Source organism: Salvelinus fontinalis, chromosome 11 (genome assembly GCF_029448725.1).
Source record: "Salvelinus fontinalis isolate EN_2023a chromosome 11, ASM2944872v1, whole genome shotgun sequence".
NCBI classification, from domain to species: Eukaryota; Metazoa; Chordata; class Actinopteri; order Salmoniformes; family Salmonidae; genus Salvelinus; species Salvelinus fontinalis.
Genome location: NC_074675.1, coordinates 29,893,634 through 29,911,261, shown reverse-complemented (window position 1 = coordinate 29,911,261; position 17,628 = coordinate 29,893,634). Strand labels below are relative to the sequence as shown.

At 45.0% G+C, this 17,628-nt stretch overlaps 1 protein-coding gene across 1 annotated transcript; it reads right to left on the bottom strand.

The window, feature by feature from the left end:
• Positions 1 to 3,467: 3,467 nt before the first annotated feature.
• LOC129865478 (uncharacterized) lies at positions 3,468 to 17,628 on the bottom strand. Its single transcript, XM_055938316.1, has 4 exons — positions 17,345 to 17,628; positions 16,489 to 16,589; positions 8,609 to 8,782; positions 3,468 to 4,261 (listed from the first exon to the last, which is right to left on the bottom strand). Exons 1-4 carry the CDS (start codon positions 17,430 to 17,432, stop codon positions 3,806 to 3,808), a joined length of 819 nt encoding a protein of 272 aa, XP_055794291.1. The 5' UTR covers positions 17,433 to 17,628; the 3' UTR covers positions 3,468 to 3,805.

Below are 17,628 nucleotides of genomic sequence, written 5' to 3'. Positions count from 1 at the left end.
CTAGAGTGGGCATCCAGCCAGGACGGATGGTGCCGGCTCAGCGCTCCTGGCCTCCAGTACGCCTTCTTGGACCAGGATATCCTGCGCCGGCTCTGCGCACTGTGTCTCCGGTGCGTCTGAACAGCCCAGTGCGTCCTGTGCCAGCGCCCCGCATTTGCAGGGCGAAAATAAACATCCAGCCAGGATGGGTTGTGCCAGCACTACGCTCCAGACCTCCAGTGCGCCTCCACAGTCCAGTACGTCCTGTGCCTCCTCCTCGCACTTGCCCTGAGGTGCGTGTCTTTAGCCCGGGTGCCACCTGTACCGGTCCCACGCATCAGGCCTCCAATGCGCCTTCACAGTCCAGTATGTCCTGTGCCTCCTCCCCGCACTCGCCCTGAGGTGCGTGTCTTCAGCCCGGTGCCACCTGCACCGGTCCCACGCATCAGGCCTCCAGTGCCCCTCCACAGGCCAGAGCTTCCGGCGACAGTTCCCAGTCCGGAGCTTCCGGCGACAGTACCCAGTCCGGAGCTTCCGGCGACGGTACCCAGTCCGGAGCTTCCGGCGACGGTACCCAGTTCGGAGCTTCCGTCGACGGTACCCAGTCCGGAGCTTCCGGCGACGGTACCCAGTCCGGAGCTTCCGGCGACGGTACCCAGTCCGGAGCTTCCGGCGACGGTACCCAGTCCGGAGCTTCCGGCGACGGTTCCCAGTCCGGAGCTTCCGGCGACGGTTCCCAGTCCGGAGCTTCCGGCGACGGTTCCCAGTCCGGAACCTCCAACGACGGGCCACACTCCGGAGGCTCCAGCGACGGTCCCCAGTCCGGAGCCGGTCCCCAGTCCGGAGCCTCCGGCGACGGTCCCCAGTCCGGAGCCTCCGGCGACGTTCCCCAGTCCGGAGCCTCCGGCGATGATCAGTGGTCTGGTTCCTCCGGCAATGATCTGCGTCCCGGTTCCTCCAGTGAAGGTCCATGCACCAGGGCCGCCACCAAAGCGGAGGGATCTGCGGGCAGAGGGGGATCTACGTCCCACACCAGAGCCACCGCCGTGAAGGGATGCCCACCTGGTACCCTCCCCTTTAGAGTCATGCGGCCGGAGTCCGCACCTTTGGGGAGAGGTACTTGTGGTCATTATGGCCAAACAGTTCTATTTTAGTTTCATCAGACCAAAGGACATTTCTCCAAAAAGTACAATCTTTGTCCCCATGTGCAGTTGCAAACCGTAGTCTGACATTTTTATGGCGGTTTTGGAGCAGTGGCTTCTTCCTTGCTGAGCGGCCTTTCAGGTTATGTCTATATAGGACTTGTTTTACTGTGGATATAGATACTTTTGTACCTGTTTCCTCCAGCATCTTCACAAGGTCCTTTGCTGTTGTTCTGGGATTGATTTGCACTGTTCACACCAAAGTAGGTTCATCGCTAGGAGACAGAACGCTTCTCCTTCCTGAGCGATATGACGGCTGCGTGGTCCCATGGTGTTTATACTTGCGTACTATTGTTTGTACAGATGAACGTGGTACCTTCAGGTGTTTTGAAATTTCTTCCAAGGATGAACCAGACTTGTGGAGGTCTACAAGGTCTTTTCTGAGGTCTTGTCTGATTTCTTTTGATTTTCCCATGATGTCAAGCAAAGAGGCACTGAGTTTGAAGGTAGGCCTTGAAATACATCCACAGGTACACCTCCAGTTGACTCAAATGATGTCAATTAGCCTATCAGAAGCTTCTAAAACCATGACATCATTTTCTGGAGTTTTACAAGCTGTTTAAAAGGCACAGTCAACTTAGTGTATGTAAACTTCTGACCCACTGGAATTGTGCTACAATGAATTATAAGTGAAATAATCTGTCTGTAAACAATTGTTTCAAAAATGTACTTGTGTCATGCACAAAGTAGATGTCCTAACCGACTTGCCCAAACAATAGTTTGTTATTAAGAAATTTGTGGAGTTGTTGAAAAACAAGTTTTAATAACTCCAACCTAAGTGTATGTCAACTTCCGACTTCAACTGTACATCATAACCCAAGGGGGGTCTAAATTGTTGTTCATTTGTTGCATATACATTTTTTTAGTACCTAGATATTGTGTTATATGTTAAAATGTCTAATAAACAACTATATTGTATACATTAATAATATTGTTTTGTCAGAAATATATAAATATAATAATAGTGAAGTTTTACCTGTACCTGTATGCAGACAATACAGTTGTGGACTCTATCGCCCGCCCCGCTGATCATGCTCTATCTGAACAACAGTATGCTTTCATTATTTTGCAGAAAAAATGTATTGACCTTAAATTATTATTGAATATGTGTAAAACTAAGTATATGTTGTTTTCTAGAGTGTACAAAAATATTCTAATGATTGAAGTGTATTTACGTACCTAGTATGGTGTATCAGTATAGACGTTAAGTTGTCTTTTTAAAACATCGTACACCTGCCAACCGTCTCAGCGTGCATTGCGCCCGGTCTGCCACAGGAGTCGCTAGAGCGTGATGGGACAAGAACATCCCTGCAGGCCAAACCCTCCCCTAAACCGAACAACGCTGGGCCAATTGCGGATAACTTCAAGGCACGCTTTGATGACTTCATTGTTGGAAGAGAACTGCTGCTGCTCATCCAGAACCCCTTCTTGGTCACAAATGTGAGAAAGTTGTCAGGAGAAGCAAAACAGATCTTCAGATGGGTAGATGTTGCGTCACGGAAATTTAGTATAACATGGTTCCTAAGTCGTAGACGACTATGTTTGTTACTAGGCTGTACCACAGCGCAGATAAAGGATGATATCCATCCGGACCTTTGCCTCCTAGGAAATTTGTGTCACTGGACCTTCTCAATTAGTAGTTGAGTACCCCTGCACTACACTGTCTGTCCCTGCATGTCTGATAACCTATCCAGTGTATAGCCTACAGATCTCACTGTCAGACTGTTCTTGATATTTGTCTCAGAAGAGTATACATCTTTTAAATATTCGTCCATGCACATTTATGTCCATGAATTTACCCTTTGATATTACAATGTCCTTGAATTTGTTTGTATTCTAATATTTTATTAATGTTGTTGCATTTTTGTTGCATTGTCAAGGATTGTTTAGTGGCACATAATGAACACAGTTATTACTGTCACTGTTTTAAAACAAAGCATTTCTCCACTTCTATACCTCTTAGATTTACTGTATATTGAAAGCAATGTGTTAATGATGCTTAAAAGCGCATCTTTCATGCATTATGTGTTAGCCTAGCCCTTTTACATATAATGGACTGTTTGATAAGATATCAGTTAAGATCTGCACAGGCTCAGTATAAAAGGGACTTTTGATTTGAAGCGTTTTGTTTTACCAGTAAAATACTGTATTATTGGGTGGATGTTTGCTACTGGTATAAGCAATTTCTTTTATTATTCTGATCTCATAAATCTGTGTCCTGAAATGAAGACGTCAGTTTGATTTCCATTGTTGTTATGGAGTACAAAAACATCAATAACAAACAGATGAAGTTTGTTACTTTTGTCAGTAGTTTATTAGATTACATGATGATGCACATAAGCAACATGATAATAATGATAAGATGGTATAGAAATCATAATTAACATAAAGGACTGAGTCTACACACGATGAAACTTGCTTTGTATAATATCTAAGATTTTAATATAAGATGGTAAAAGAAAACATTATGCTTCACATGAAGCACTGCACACAAACTCAATATATGGATAAGAAATATATGGAGAAGAAATGTTTATGTGGAGCAACATTTCTACCTACGTGTTCTGTTGGAGACAATGTAAGCAGAGTTTACAGTATGCAGTGAATAAGAGGCATCTTATTTTTCAGTTTCTATTCCAGGTGGGTATAGAGGTCTGCCGAGGAGCCACTCCAGCAGAGCAGGCTGTGAAATATGAGCTGGTCTGCAAGCACACAGGTGTGAGCTTAAGGCACACAAAGCAGAACTCTTTATTGCACCTTGGACAGAGAATATTCTTACAACCAGTCTTGTCGTGTTCCACCTGTTGGCCACAGGTGGGACAGGCGCGAATGGAGGGGCAGTCGGTGACACCTGCCACCTGAGGGAGAGACGTGGTTTTGCAGTTCTTCAGGACTTCCAGGTTGTGGTTGACACAGCCATCGTTGTCACAGCGGTCAGAGCGTGGCGCGGGACCTTTCCACTGCTTCAGACACTGCCAGCAGAACTCATACCTCTGACCTTTGTCTGCAGTGCACACTGTGCAGAGGACACTGAGGTTGGTGAGGTCCTTTCTCTCTAGGAAGGTTTCGCAGACAGGGCACTGTTATAAAAGAGGGTAGGGCAAGAGGGGGAGATTAGTAAATCCCTATTATTGTCTGCATGCAGAGATTCATAATGATATAACTGAATAAAACATGTGTAATTACTCGTTTTGGGTAACACAGTAAAGAATCTCTGACCAAAGCTATGTACTGTAGTTAAGAGGTGATCTGTCCCCACCCACCTGTTCATAGCTCTGTAGTTGTATGTATAGTATGCCTTATTATTACTGACACTTCATTAAAGCCGTTAGATGCAGTTTATCACAGCGCACTGCGCTTTATTACGGGCAACAATTTTAGTACTCATCACTGCATTCATTACCAGAAAATTTGTTGGCCCTCTGATGTCACGTTGATTTACAAAAAGTCGCAATGTACCGAACATCTTTACTAAACTTTAGACATACAGTTACCACACCCGGTCTCAGGGATGGTTAATGCTGTAAATTCCTTTGGTCTCAACTGAGTTAGGTCAATCAGCCTTTAGTTGTTTTCTTGCACCATATTAGTGGAACAATTTTCTAAATGTTCTTACATTTTATGTTTTGGTGCCTCCAGGGCAGGCTTGGACAAAGGCCGGCCTGGGGGCCGTATGCGGCCCGCGACCTGTTTCAATACCGCCCGTGGAATCACGCTCAGATCACATAAAGAGTTTGCAATAGTAAAGTTTGGAAAAATGTATTTGTTTTTCAAATTAAAAGCCCAATGAATACTCACTTTTTTTTTCTTTTTTTTTTTAACCTTTATTTAACTAGGCAAGTCAGTTAAGAACAAATTCTTATTTTCAATGACGGCCTAGGAACAGTGGGTTAACTGCCTGTTCAGGGGCAGAACGACAGATTTGTACCTTGTCAGCTCGGGGATTTGAACTTGCAACCATCCGGTTACTAGTCCAACACTCTAACCACTAGGCTACCCTGCCTTTGTGTAATGATTTAACTTCCACCGCTTGTGGGACATTTATTTTGAAGGCACGTATAAATAACAACTGCACGAGGACAGACAGTCACAGTTACAAATAGTAGCTAGCTAGAAATTGTGCAAAAATGTGTTTCTCAAAGATTTCAAAGAAAAGGAAGGTAGACAATGAATGTAGGGTGTTCCAGCAAGAGTGGACAGCGAAATATTTATTTATTTAGGTATCAGGGAAAGCTGTGTGCTAAGTGTGCAAAGAGAGCATCGCTGTCTTGAAAGACTACAACTTGTCCCGACACTTCCAGATGAAGCATGCAGAGAAATACAAGAATATGTCTTCTGAGAAGAATGCAAGTGCATTGAAATAGTTGCTTTCTCAGTTGCAAAAGCAGCAAGGACTTTTCACAAAACTGCATTCAGAAAACAACGGAATTGTGAGAGCTAGCTATGTACTGTCCCACAAAATTGCTAAACATATCAAGCCATTCGCTGTGGGCGAATTCATTAAATAATGTTTAATTGACTCGACGAGAAAGAGCTGTTTGAAAAATGTTTCCCTGTCAAGACGAACTGTGACACGGCGTGTTGAGGACATCGCAGAGAATATGGAGCAACAGTTGAAAGACGAGGTGAAGGATTTCACCTACTTCTCCTTGGCCTTGGATGAGAGCAGTGATGCACGTGACACGGCGCATTTGTTGATATTCTTAAGAGGCATAACCCCACACTTTGAAATGGCAGAGGAGCTTGCTTCAGTGCAGTCAATGAAGAGCACAAACACAGGGAAATATTTATTGGAGGAGGTTAATAAGTGTGTGGCAAAGCTGGGACTGAGTTTTTAAAAGTTATCCAGTGTGACCACTGATGGGTGCCCAAACTTGACAGGAAAAAACATTGGCTTTTTGAAAAGGATACAAGATCAAGTAGCTGAGCTGAACCCAGATCAGAAAATGATTTTCCTGCATTGCATTATTCATCAGGAGGTGCTCTGTAAATGTGTTCCGAAAATGAGCCATGTTGTGGATACAGTCACTAAAGTGGTAAACTTCATTAGAGAAATTTTTTTTAACCACAGGTTGTTTGTCTCACTGTTGGAAGAGACAGAGTCAGGTCATGCAGATCTCTCCTACCACACAAACGTGAGATGGCTCAGTTTGGGGAAGGTGCTTAAAAAGGTGTGGGACCTGAAGTCAGAGATGGCTGAGTTTTGGAAAATGAAAGGAAAATATGTGGATTTCCCTCAACTGCAAGATAAAGAATGTTTGGCTGATTTTGCCTTTACCGTGGACATCATGACCCTCATGAATGAACTGAATTCCAAATTACAAGGGAAGGGCCTTTTTGCACATCAGATGTACTGCCTTGTCAACGCCTTCAAGGGAAAATTACTCCTCCTGACCCGCCAAGTAGAAGCCAACAATCTCACAGACCTTCCGACACTACTAGTCTGTTGTTCCTTATCAGATGACAAGCGGGAGAAGTATACATCACTGCTGCGTGCTTTGAACGGTGCGTTTTCTTGTCGTTTTGAGGATTTCAAAGTGTTGGAAAATGACATGCTGTTGGTTTCCTCTCCTTTCACCTTCAATGTGGATAACACTCCCATTGACCTGCAACTAGAGCTTATCAATCTTCAGTCTGATGCAGTGATTGGAGAACTATTCAAAACAATGTCACTGACGAGGTTTTATGCATCTCTCGATGAATAAAACGTTTCAAAGATTAGGAGTCATGTTTGTACTGTTTGGGTCAACCTATGTATGTGAACAGACATTTTCAGTGATATAAATATAACAAGTCAAGGCACATATCATCTCTTACTGACTCTCACCTATCCTGTGCATAGCAAGGTCAGAAACTATACCTGACTTCACTTCTCTAGTCAATGCCCATCAGAGATGTCACTCCTCACACTGATTGAGTAGTTTAAATGTAATGTTGAGCTTTCTCTCTGTGTTTTTGTGCATACCCATTAACAAGAGTTCTGTCCGTGTACTTTTCCCTCCGTGAAGTTCATTGCATGTTTAATAATGAAAATACCTACCAAAAGGAGAACATGGATGTGGTTTATTTCTGTGCATGTTAAAAATGTAAAATAAGTAGCATATCTGGATGTGATTTACAGTAGATACAGTGGGGAGAACAAGTATTTGATACACTGCCGATTTTGCAGGTTTTCCTACTTACAAAGCATGTAGAGGTCTGGAGTTTAGACCAAAAAGCTCTATTTTTGTCTCATCAGACCACATGACCTTCTCCCATTCCTCCTCTGGATCATCCAGATGGTCATTGGCAAACTTCAGACGGGCCTGGACATGCGCTGGCTTGAGCAGGGGGACCTTGCGTGCGCTGCAGGATTTTAATCCATGACGGCGTAGTGTGTTACTATTGGTTTTCTTTGAGACTGTGGTCCCAGCTCTCTTCAGGTCATTGACCAGGTCCTGCTGTGTAGTTCTGGGCTGATCCCTCACCTTCCTCATGATCATTGATGCCCCACGAGGTGAGATCTTGCATGGAGCCCCAGACCGAGGGTGATTGACCGTTATCTTGAACTTCTTCCATTTTCTAATAATTGCACCAACAGTTGTTGCCTTCTCAACAAGCTGCTTGCCTATTGTCCTGTAGCCCATCCCAGCCTTGTGCAGGTCTACAATTTTATCCCTGATGTCCTTACACAGCTCTCTGGTCTTGGCCATTGTGGAGAGGTTGTAGTCTGTTTGATTGAGTGTGTGGACAGGTGTCTTTTATACAGGTAACGAGTTCAAACAGGTTCAGTTAATACAGGTAATGAGTGGAGAACAGGAGGGCTTCTTAAAGAAAAACTAACAGGTCTGAGAGAGCCGGAATTCTTACAGGTTGGTAGGTGATCAAATACTTATGTCATGCAGTAAAATGCAAATTAATTACTTAAAGATCATACAATGTGATTTTCTGGATTTTTGTTTTAGATTCCGACTCACAGTTGAAGTGTACCTATGATAAAAAATTACAGACCTCTACATGCTTTGTAAGTAGGAAAACCTGCAAAATCAGCAGTGTATCAAATACTTGTTCTCCCCATTGTATATCTGTCAACAGTCATACACATGATGTATAATCCTGTAATATGATTCTGGCCCGCAATGGCCAAAATATATTCTAATGTGGCCCTCCATGGAAAAGAATTGCCCAGGCCTGCTCTAGGTTAATTCAGAAAGCTGATTGAGGACCTTATTACTGATGAATGTGTTTGTTTCTTTCTGCTTGCATTTTGTATTTATAGTTGTGTATTTTCTGTAATTTATGTAATTCAGGGCTCATCTGTATAAGAGACCTTGGTCTCAGTATGACTCCCTGATAAAATATAGGTTAAATAAATTATTAAAAAATAATCTTTTATAGTAGTAAAAACAAACTTGCAAAGAATTTGAAACAATGAGACATGCACTCACTGGTTTGAATTCATAGTATGTGGCAGCAGTCAAAGCTGCCATGGTCTTCTCAAAGTGCTCCATCTCCTCAGTGGTCAGAGCAGCCAGCCTACGTACCTCCTGGTAAGACCACTTAGCACCACACCTCACAAAGGAGCCATCCTCAAGTGCAGGGCACACAAATTGGAACTGACTCTGGGAGGACAAAGAAGAAAAGTTAAGGACAATGGATGGACATTGGATATCAAAATAGTGCAATATATTTAAAATGCATGATGTAATTCATATTAAAATATCATTTGTAGAGATTAATATGATTAGTTTGGATCTATGTCAACCTATTTAATATTAATTTATGTTAAATGATAGGCCCTATTGTCACGTTGGTATAAAGGATCGGGAGACAGGCGCAGGAATGCGTAATAATGAATTTTTATTTCTTCCCAAATTACAACGTGCCATGTTGTCACGATCGTGTGGCGGATTGACGGACCAAAAAGCAGCAGTTGGAAAATAAGCCATCTTCTTTATTAAACAACACGAAGATGAACACGACACAAAACACTTTACAAACTAACAAAACAACAAAACGACCGTGAAGCTACAAACGTTGTGCACATACATACAGGCTACAAACGTTTTGACATAGACAATTACCCACAACCAATGAGAGCCTATGGCTACCCTAAATAAGGCTCCCAATCAGAGACAACCGAAATCAGCTGTCTCTAATTGGGAACTCATTCAGGTAACCATAGACTCTCCTAGATAACTAACCAACATAGACAACACTAGACATATACACTCAACACAAAACCATCTACTACACCCCATAACCCCTTTACCAAATAAACACCCAAAACCAACAAAACATAAACATTACCCATGTCACACCCTAACCTAACTAAAATAATAAAGAAAACAAAGAATAATAAGGCCAGGGCGTGACATAACCCCCCCCTTGAGGCGCGAACTCCGGGCGCACCATACATAGTCTAGGGGAGGGTCTGGGTGGGCTCCCCTCCACGGTGGCGGCTCCGGCTCTGGTCGTAGTCCCCACGTCACCACAGTACCTAACCACCTCCTAGGCTTCCTCCAAACGACCCCCCTCCACATTAACCCCATTGCATTAAGGGGAAGTTCCGGACTAAGGGACAGCTCCGGACTAAGGACCAGTACCAGGGTAAGGGGCAGTACCAGGGTCAGGGGCAGTACCAGGGTCAGGGGCAGTACCAGGGTAAGGGGCAGCACCAGGGTAAGGGGCAGCACCAGGGTAAGGGGCAGCACCAGGGTAAGGGGCAGCACCAGGGTAAGGGGCAGCTCCAGGGTAAGGGGCAGCTCCGGACTGAGGAATGGCAGCTCCGGACTGAGGGACTGCAGCTCCGGACTGAGGGACTGCAGCTCCGGACTGAGGGACGGCCCATGGCTGGCTGACAGATCTGGCTGCTCATGACTGGCTAACGGATCTGGCTGCTCATGGCTGGCTAACTGATCTGGCTGCTCATGGCTGGCTGACGGATCTGGCTGCTCATGGCTGGCTGACGGATCTGGCTGCTCATGGCTGGCTGACGGATCTGGCTGCTCATGGCTAGCTGACGGATCTGGCTGCTCATGGCTAGCTGACGGATCTGGCTGCTCATGGCTAGCTGACGGATCTGGCTGCTCATGGCTAGCTGACGGATCTGGCTGCTCATGGCTAGCTGACGGATCTGGCTGCTCATGGCTAGCTGACGGATCTGGCTGCTCATGGCTAGCTGACGGATCTGGCTGCTCATGGCTAGCTGACGGATCTGGCTGCTCATGGCTAGCTGACGGATCTGGCTGCTCATGGCTAGCTGACGGATCTGGCTGCTCATGGCTAGCTGACGGATCTGGCTGCTCATGGCTGGCTGACTGATCTGGCTGCTCCTGTCTGGTTGGCGGCTCTGGCAGATCCTGTCTGGTTGGCGGCTCTGGCAGATCCTGTCTGACGGACGGCTCTAGCGGCTCCTGTCTGGCTGGCGGCTCTAGCGGCTCCTGTCTGGCGGACGGCTCAGTGGGCTCATGGCAGACGGGCGGCTTTGCAGGCTCATGGCAGACGGGCGGCTTTGCAGGCTCATTGCAGACGGATGGCTCAGATGGCGCTGGGGAGACGGATGGCTCAGATGGCGCTGGGGAGACGAGCAGTTCAGTCAACGCTGTGCAGACGGCAGACTCCTGCCGGCTGAGGCGCACTGTAGGCCTGGTGCGTGGTGCCGGGACTGGTGGCACCGGGCTGGAGACACGCATCTCAGGGCTAGTGCGGGGAGCAGCAACAGGACGCACAGGACTCTGGGGACACACAGGAGGCTTGGTGCGTGGTTTAGACACTGGTGGTAAAGGGCTGGAGACACGCACCATATAGCTAGTGCGTGGAGGAGGCACTGGTGGTACTGGATTGGGGCGGGGAAGTGGCGCCGGAAATACCGGACCGTGCAGGCGTACTGGCTCCCTTGAACGCCGAGCCTGCCCAACCTTACCTGGTTCTATGCTCCCCGTCGCCTGACCAGTGCGGGGAGGTGGAATAACCCGCACCGGCCTATGTAGGCGAACCGGGGACACCATGCGTAAGGCTGGTGCCATGTACGCCGGCCCGAGGAGACGCACTGGTGACCAGATGCGTTGGGCCGGCTTCATGACATACGGCTCAACGCTCAGTCTAGCCCGGCCGATACGTGGAGCTGAAATGTACCGAACCGGGCTATGCACGCGTACAGGAGACACCGTGCGCTCTACTGCGTAACACGGTGTCTGCCCGTACTCCCGCTCTCCACGGTAAGTACAGGGAGTAGGCGCAGGTTTCCTACCTGACTTCGCCACACTCCCTTTAAGGCCCCCCCCAAGAAATTTTTGGGGTGTACTCACGGGTTTCCAGCCTTGTCTCCGTGCTGCCTCCTCATATCGCCTCCTCTCGGCTTTCGCTGCCTCCAGCTCTTCACGAGGGAGGCGATATTCTCCAGGTTGATCCCAAGGTCCATCTCTTTCCAATTCCTCCTCCCAACTCCAGAGATTCTGTGTAGGTAGGTCCTGTTGCCGCCTTCCATGCCGCTTGGTCCTATGGTGGGTAATTCTGTCACGATCGTGTGGCGGATTGACGGACCAAAAAGCAGCAGTTGGAAAATAAGCCATCTTCTTTATTAAACAACACGAAGATGAACACGACACAAAACACTTTACAAACTAACAAAACAACAAAACGACCGTGAAGCTACAAACGTTGTGCACATACATACAGGCTACAAACGTTTTGACATAGACAATTACCCACAACCAATGAGAGCCTATGGCTACCCTAAATAAGGCTCCCAATCAGAGACAACCGAAATCAGCTGTCTCTAATTGGGAACTCATTCAGGTAACCATAGACTCTCCTAGATAACTAACCAACATAGACAACACTAGACATATACACTCAACACAAAACCATCTACTACACCCCATAACCCCTTTACCAAATAAACACCCAAAACCAACAAAACATAAACATTACCCATGTCACACCCTGACCTAACTAAAATAATAAAGAAAACAAAGAATAATAAGGCCAGGGCGTGACACATGTAAAGGCACGGGGACGAAGACCAAACAAACTAAAACAAAACACAGGGTAGAAACCCAAACAAAAGAGCGAGGAGTACCACTAAATAATAACACAGGACTAGACACGAAAACACAAGCACACAATGATACAACTTCCAAAACAACAAGGCACACGTACTCACAGGCACAACGGACATTGGAACAATAATGGACAGCCCAATGGTAAAAGAAAGGGCACATTTATACAAATACAAATCAATGAGGAAATGGGAACCAGGTGTGAGTAATGATTCAGTGCTTCGAGGCCGGTGACGTAGACCTCTGAAACTAGTGCACGGAATGAGCAACAGTACCGGAGGGATCCGTGACAGTTAACCCCCCCAACGCGATGCACCAGCAGAGGGACGACATCGGCCTCGAGGACAATCACAGGAAAGCAATTTGGGTCGATCAGGACCCGTTGCAGCTGCCGAAGTTGCGTCGTCGTTGGACAGGCCAGTTGCCGAGCAGCTGTGCACGAGCACAAATTACCACGTTCGTAATTTTAGTCTGAATCTGTCATGTCAGTCATCCCTGTGTTTTGAGGGATATTACAGAGTTTAACAGGTGCTGCACACAGTTGGGGTAAGAACATGGGAACAAATTGATGCTTAAAACAAAGTGCTATGCACATAGCCTACACATATCAACTTTCCTAGTGCCTTACTTCTTTTTTAAAAGATGAAGTGGACGATATTGTGCCAATGAATTGATTAATTGCCAAATATGTCAATTAATGAAATGTCTGCATAGGTTACAGTTCATTGTTCTTATTGATGTGCATTATTATTTTGACTTTCTCAACTGAAGGCCATTAGGCCAACATTAGGCTATCCCTAGACACTTGAAATACCTTCACGCCTAGAACAGCCTCCAGGCTTCTGTTTGCCTGCATCTAGCTGATCTAGGGTGGAATCATTAGTCCAACAGTTGCAAATTAGAGATTATATTGGACAAATTCAGGTATGTTTATCCCTGTTTTTGTTCCTTTTGCTTCCGCTAAAGAAATGTTTTTCAACAGAATCGGCGGAATGAATACATCCCTGATCACACGCAAACACAGTTCACTTTCATAGCAACCACATACAAACAGCATGATCCTTTTGCTTGTTGTATAATTCCTTCTCACACCTACGCACTCTCCTCCTCTCACCTTTTCCCTTCGCTTGTAATCTTCAGTGCACAACACATCAGCTGTCTGTGACCAGGCTAGCAAACTTTCCAAGCTAAACCTTCATATCATAACCGCTAACCACTACACACAACCTACATTGTTGTCACCATATTAGCTAACGTCAAGTCACCATAGCTACTAGAACTAACGCGTTAGTAAACATGCTGCAATCATGTAGTACAGTGTACAGTTAGCAAGCAGTTTAGCAGTTACACCGGCGGGCCCCAGTGGCAATAAATTAGTAAAACCAAAAGCTTTCGAATGATTAGGACACGTATACACCTTAATTGGCATTCCTGCGGTGTCTTTGATCTACGCATGTGGTAGTGCCAGCCGAGAAAGCCTCCCACTTTAGTGTGAGTAAAGCGAATTCAGAACAACAATGTATGTGTGTCTTAGAAGTATTTTTCACATACGAACTTTATATGTCCGAACTCAGAGTCAAATATTCTTCCCAAAAATAACATGGTCGTTGTGGTAGAACATTTATTTGATTGCTGATTTTCTGCGTTTATCAGTGCCATCAGGCAGCTTGATTTAAGATGTGTCTATGCAAACAGGATTATTAGGGAAATCGTTCTTCCTGCAAAGCATGTAAACATTGTGATCTAACTATATATTAATCTGACTATCCACAATAATCACATTATTGTGTGCATGTAACCATACTCATAGACTGACCAGGTGAATCCAGGTGAAAGCTATGATCCCTTATTGATGTCACTTATTAAATTCTCTTTAATCAGTGTAGATGAAGGGGAGGTGACAGGTTAAAGAAGGATTTTTAAGCCTTGAGATTGTGTATGTGTGCCAAGACAAAAGTGCCTTTGAACGGAGTATTGGTAGTAGCTGCCAGGCATACCAGTTTGTGTCAAGAACTGTAACACTGACATTTTCAACCTCTCCTGTCCGAGTCTGTAATACCAACATGTTTCGAGCAGACCACCCTTAGTCCCTGTGCCCAAGAATGCGAAGGTAACCTGCGTAAATCCGTAGAACTCAAGTCTGTAGCCATGAAGTGCATTGAAAGGCTGGTCATGGCTCACATTAAAACCATTATCCCAGAAACCCTAGACCCAGTCCAATTTGCATACCGTCCCAACAGATCCACAGATGATGCAATCTCTATTGCACTCCACACGGCCCTTTCCCAGCTGGACAAAAGGAACACCTATGTGAGAATGCTATTCATTGACCTCAGCTCAGCATCCTGGACTTCCTGACAGGCCGCCCCCAGGTGGTGAGGGTAGTTAACAACACATCCGCCATGCTGATACTCAACACAGGGCCCCCTCAGGGGTCTCTGCTCAGGCCCCTCCTGTACTCCCTGTTCACTCATGACTGCACGGCCAGGCACGACTCCAACATCATGATTAAGTTTGCCGATGACACAATAGTGGTAGGCCTGATCACCGACAACGATGAGACAGCCTATAGGGAGGAGGTCAGAGACCTGGCCGTGTGGTGCCAGGACAACAACCTCTCCCTCAACGTGATCAAGACAAAGGAGATGATTGTGGACTACAGGAAAAAGAGGACCAAGCACGCCCCAATTCTCATCGATGGAGCTGCAGTGGAGCATGTTGAGAGCTTCAAGTTCCTTGGTGTCCACATCACCAACCAACTAACATGGTCCAGGCACACCAAGACAGTCGTGAAGATGGCATGACAAAACCTATTAGCCCTCAGGAGAATGAGAAGATTTGGCATGAGTCCTCAGATCCTCAAAAGGTTCTACAGCTGCACCATCGACATCATCCTGACTGGTTGCATCACTGCCTAGTATGGCAACTGCTCGGTCTCCGACCGCAAGGCACTTCAGAGCGTAGTGCGAACGGCCCAGTACATCACTGGGGCCAAGCTCCCTGCCATCCAGGACCTCTATACCAGACGGTGTCAGAGGAAGGCCCTAAACATTTTCAAAGACTCCAGCCACCCTAGTCATAGACTGTTCTCTCTGCTACCGCACAGCAAGCAGTACCGGAGCGCCAAGTCTAGGTCCAAGAGGCTTCTAAACAGCTTCTAACCCCAAGTCATAAGACTCCTGAACACCTAATCAAATTGCAACCCAGACTATTTGCATTGGCCCCCCCTCCCCCTCTTTTACCCCGCTGCTACTCTGTTGTTATCATCTATGTATAGTCACTTTAATAACTATACCCATATGTACATATTACCTCAACTAACCGGTGCCCCCGCACATTGACTCTGTACCGGTACCCCCCTGTATATAGTCTTGCTATTGTTATTTTACTGCTGCTCTTTAATAACTTGTTACTTTTATTTCTTATTCTTATCCGTATTTTATTAATAAAAAATATTTAAAAAACATTTAACTGCATTGTTGGTTAGGGGCTCGTAAGTACGCATTTCACTGCAAGGTCTACCTACACCTGTTGTATTCGGCGGATGTGACTAATCAGATTTGATTTGATTTGATGTGATGCTTTGTGTGGGCCATTGAGAGGCTTTGAAGCCACCGGTTGGGCATATTGCCACTCCCAAGTAGGAGCAGTCCTCCATAGGAATGAATGGAATCCTACAGTATTTCAATTAAATGTTTCAAGGACAACATTTTGTTTTAGTGGGGACAGTAACATTAGTACCAAAAATATATACTTTTTAAGTAAAAACATTTATTTTTTATTTTTTTAGCTCACAGAATATAATTTAAAAGTATGCATTATGGTGTCTGTCATAAAATAAACGTGTCAAAAACAAATATACACAATAATAAATGCATTTCTACGGTTTCCTATACCTTTTTTACAATTGAGGCGCAGAACCAAGTTGGCTGCATGCTGGCTTCAATACAGTGCCCCCTGTCAGTCATCCAGGGTTTATACACATCATTGGTCATACCCCATCAAAACCCCAAATATAAGCTTGTTTTACTATGTTTGTAAACAAAGTAAATGTAAATAAACACTGTACAGCCTCAGAACATGGTTAAAACTATAATTCTGATATCATGGTCAGTCCTTGCATCCATAGCTCTGTTTATGAATTTGAGAGAGGTTACATTTCTCTAGCCCAAACCCTCAGCTTGTTACCAAAACAGTGCAGGGTGCCTGCTTTGTTATTATTTCAAATGCAGATTGCCCCTTTAAGGAATAGCGAGTAGGCCTACCTGGTCCAGTAGGCTGCAACACCATCCGGTCAGCGACTCCGGGGTTACCGCATGACCACAAGACATCTCTGCCTTCAGAGTCTCAGTGTCATCATCTAGGGCTGAGAACAAAACGAGGAAATGTAATAATAAACTGTGGAAAACTTGTTCAGTGGTAGAAAAAGTACCCAATTGTCATACTTAGGTAAAAGTAAAGATACCTTAATAGAAAATGACTCAATTAAAAGTGAAAGTCACTCAGTAAAATACAACTTGAGTAAAAGTCAAAAAGTATTTGGTTTTAAATATACTTAAGTATCAAAAGTAAATGTAATTGCTCAAATATACGTAAGTATCAAACGTTAAAGTATAAATAATTTAAAATTCCTAATATTAAGCAAACCAAATGGCACGATTTTCTTGTGGCACACTCCAACACTCAGACAAAATTTACAAACGAAGCATTTGTGTTTAGTGAGTCCTCCAGATCAGAGGCAGTAGGGATGACCAGGGATGTTCTCTTCATAAGAGCGTGAATTGGACCATTTTCCTGTCCTGCTAAGCATTCAAAATGTAACGAGTAGCTACTTCTGGGTGCCAGGGAAAACGTATGGAGTAAAAATTACATTATCTTTAGGAATGTAGTGGAGTAAAAGTAAAATATGTAAAAAATATAGTCAAGTAAAGTACAGATACCACAAACTACTTAAGTAGTACTTTAAAGTATTTTTACCTAAGTACTTTACACCACTGACTATGTTCCTCCAGGAACGAAGAGGACATTGACTAGTTGGGGCTAAGTAATAATGAATACCAAATGTTTTTTCGTTTTTTTAATCAGGCTAATGTTGGTTTATTGATTAAAATGATTGTTTACCATCTAAATCGTCCTGTCGGTTGACGAACTTGAGCGTGGTATCTCCGGGGTCATATCGCTTTTCTTCCTCCTGCTGTTGGGTTGTCATCGTGTTGCTCTCTATCTTCACTGTCTTGTACAGTAATCCTACTTCTTCACACTCACCTGTGGGACGATGATATGACCACCGGAGGCAGGTGTGCTCTCCCTTGAATGCTGTGCTGTGAACGCGTTCGCGGGATAAAATGTTCCGCTGTGAGTAACTCTAAGCCCTTGTTTATCCCTTGGACTTGTTATTCAACATC

Bases quoted from the DNA above. Each gene is read 5' to 3' on its own strand.
- LOC129865478 (XM_055938316.1), bottom strand. From the start codon at position 17,432: ATGACAACCCAACAGCAGGAGGAAGAAAAGCGATATGACCCCGGAGAT. The intron at 8,783-16,488 runs GTAGGCCTACTC...TTGTCCTCCCAG, and splicing joins GTTGCAGCCTACTGGACCAG to AGTCAGTTCCAATTTGTGTG. The intron at 4,262-8,608 runs GTGAGTGCATGT...CTTTTATAACAG, and splicing joins CATACTATGAATTCAAACCA to TGCCCTGTCTGCGAAACCTT.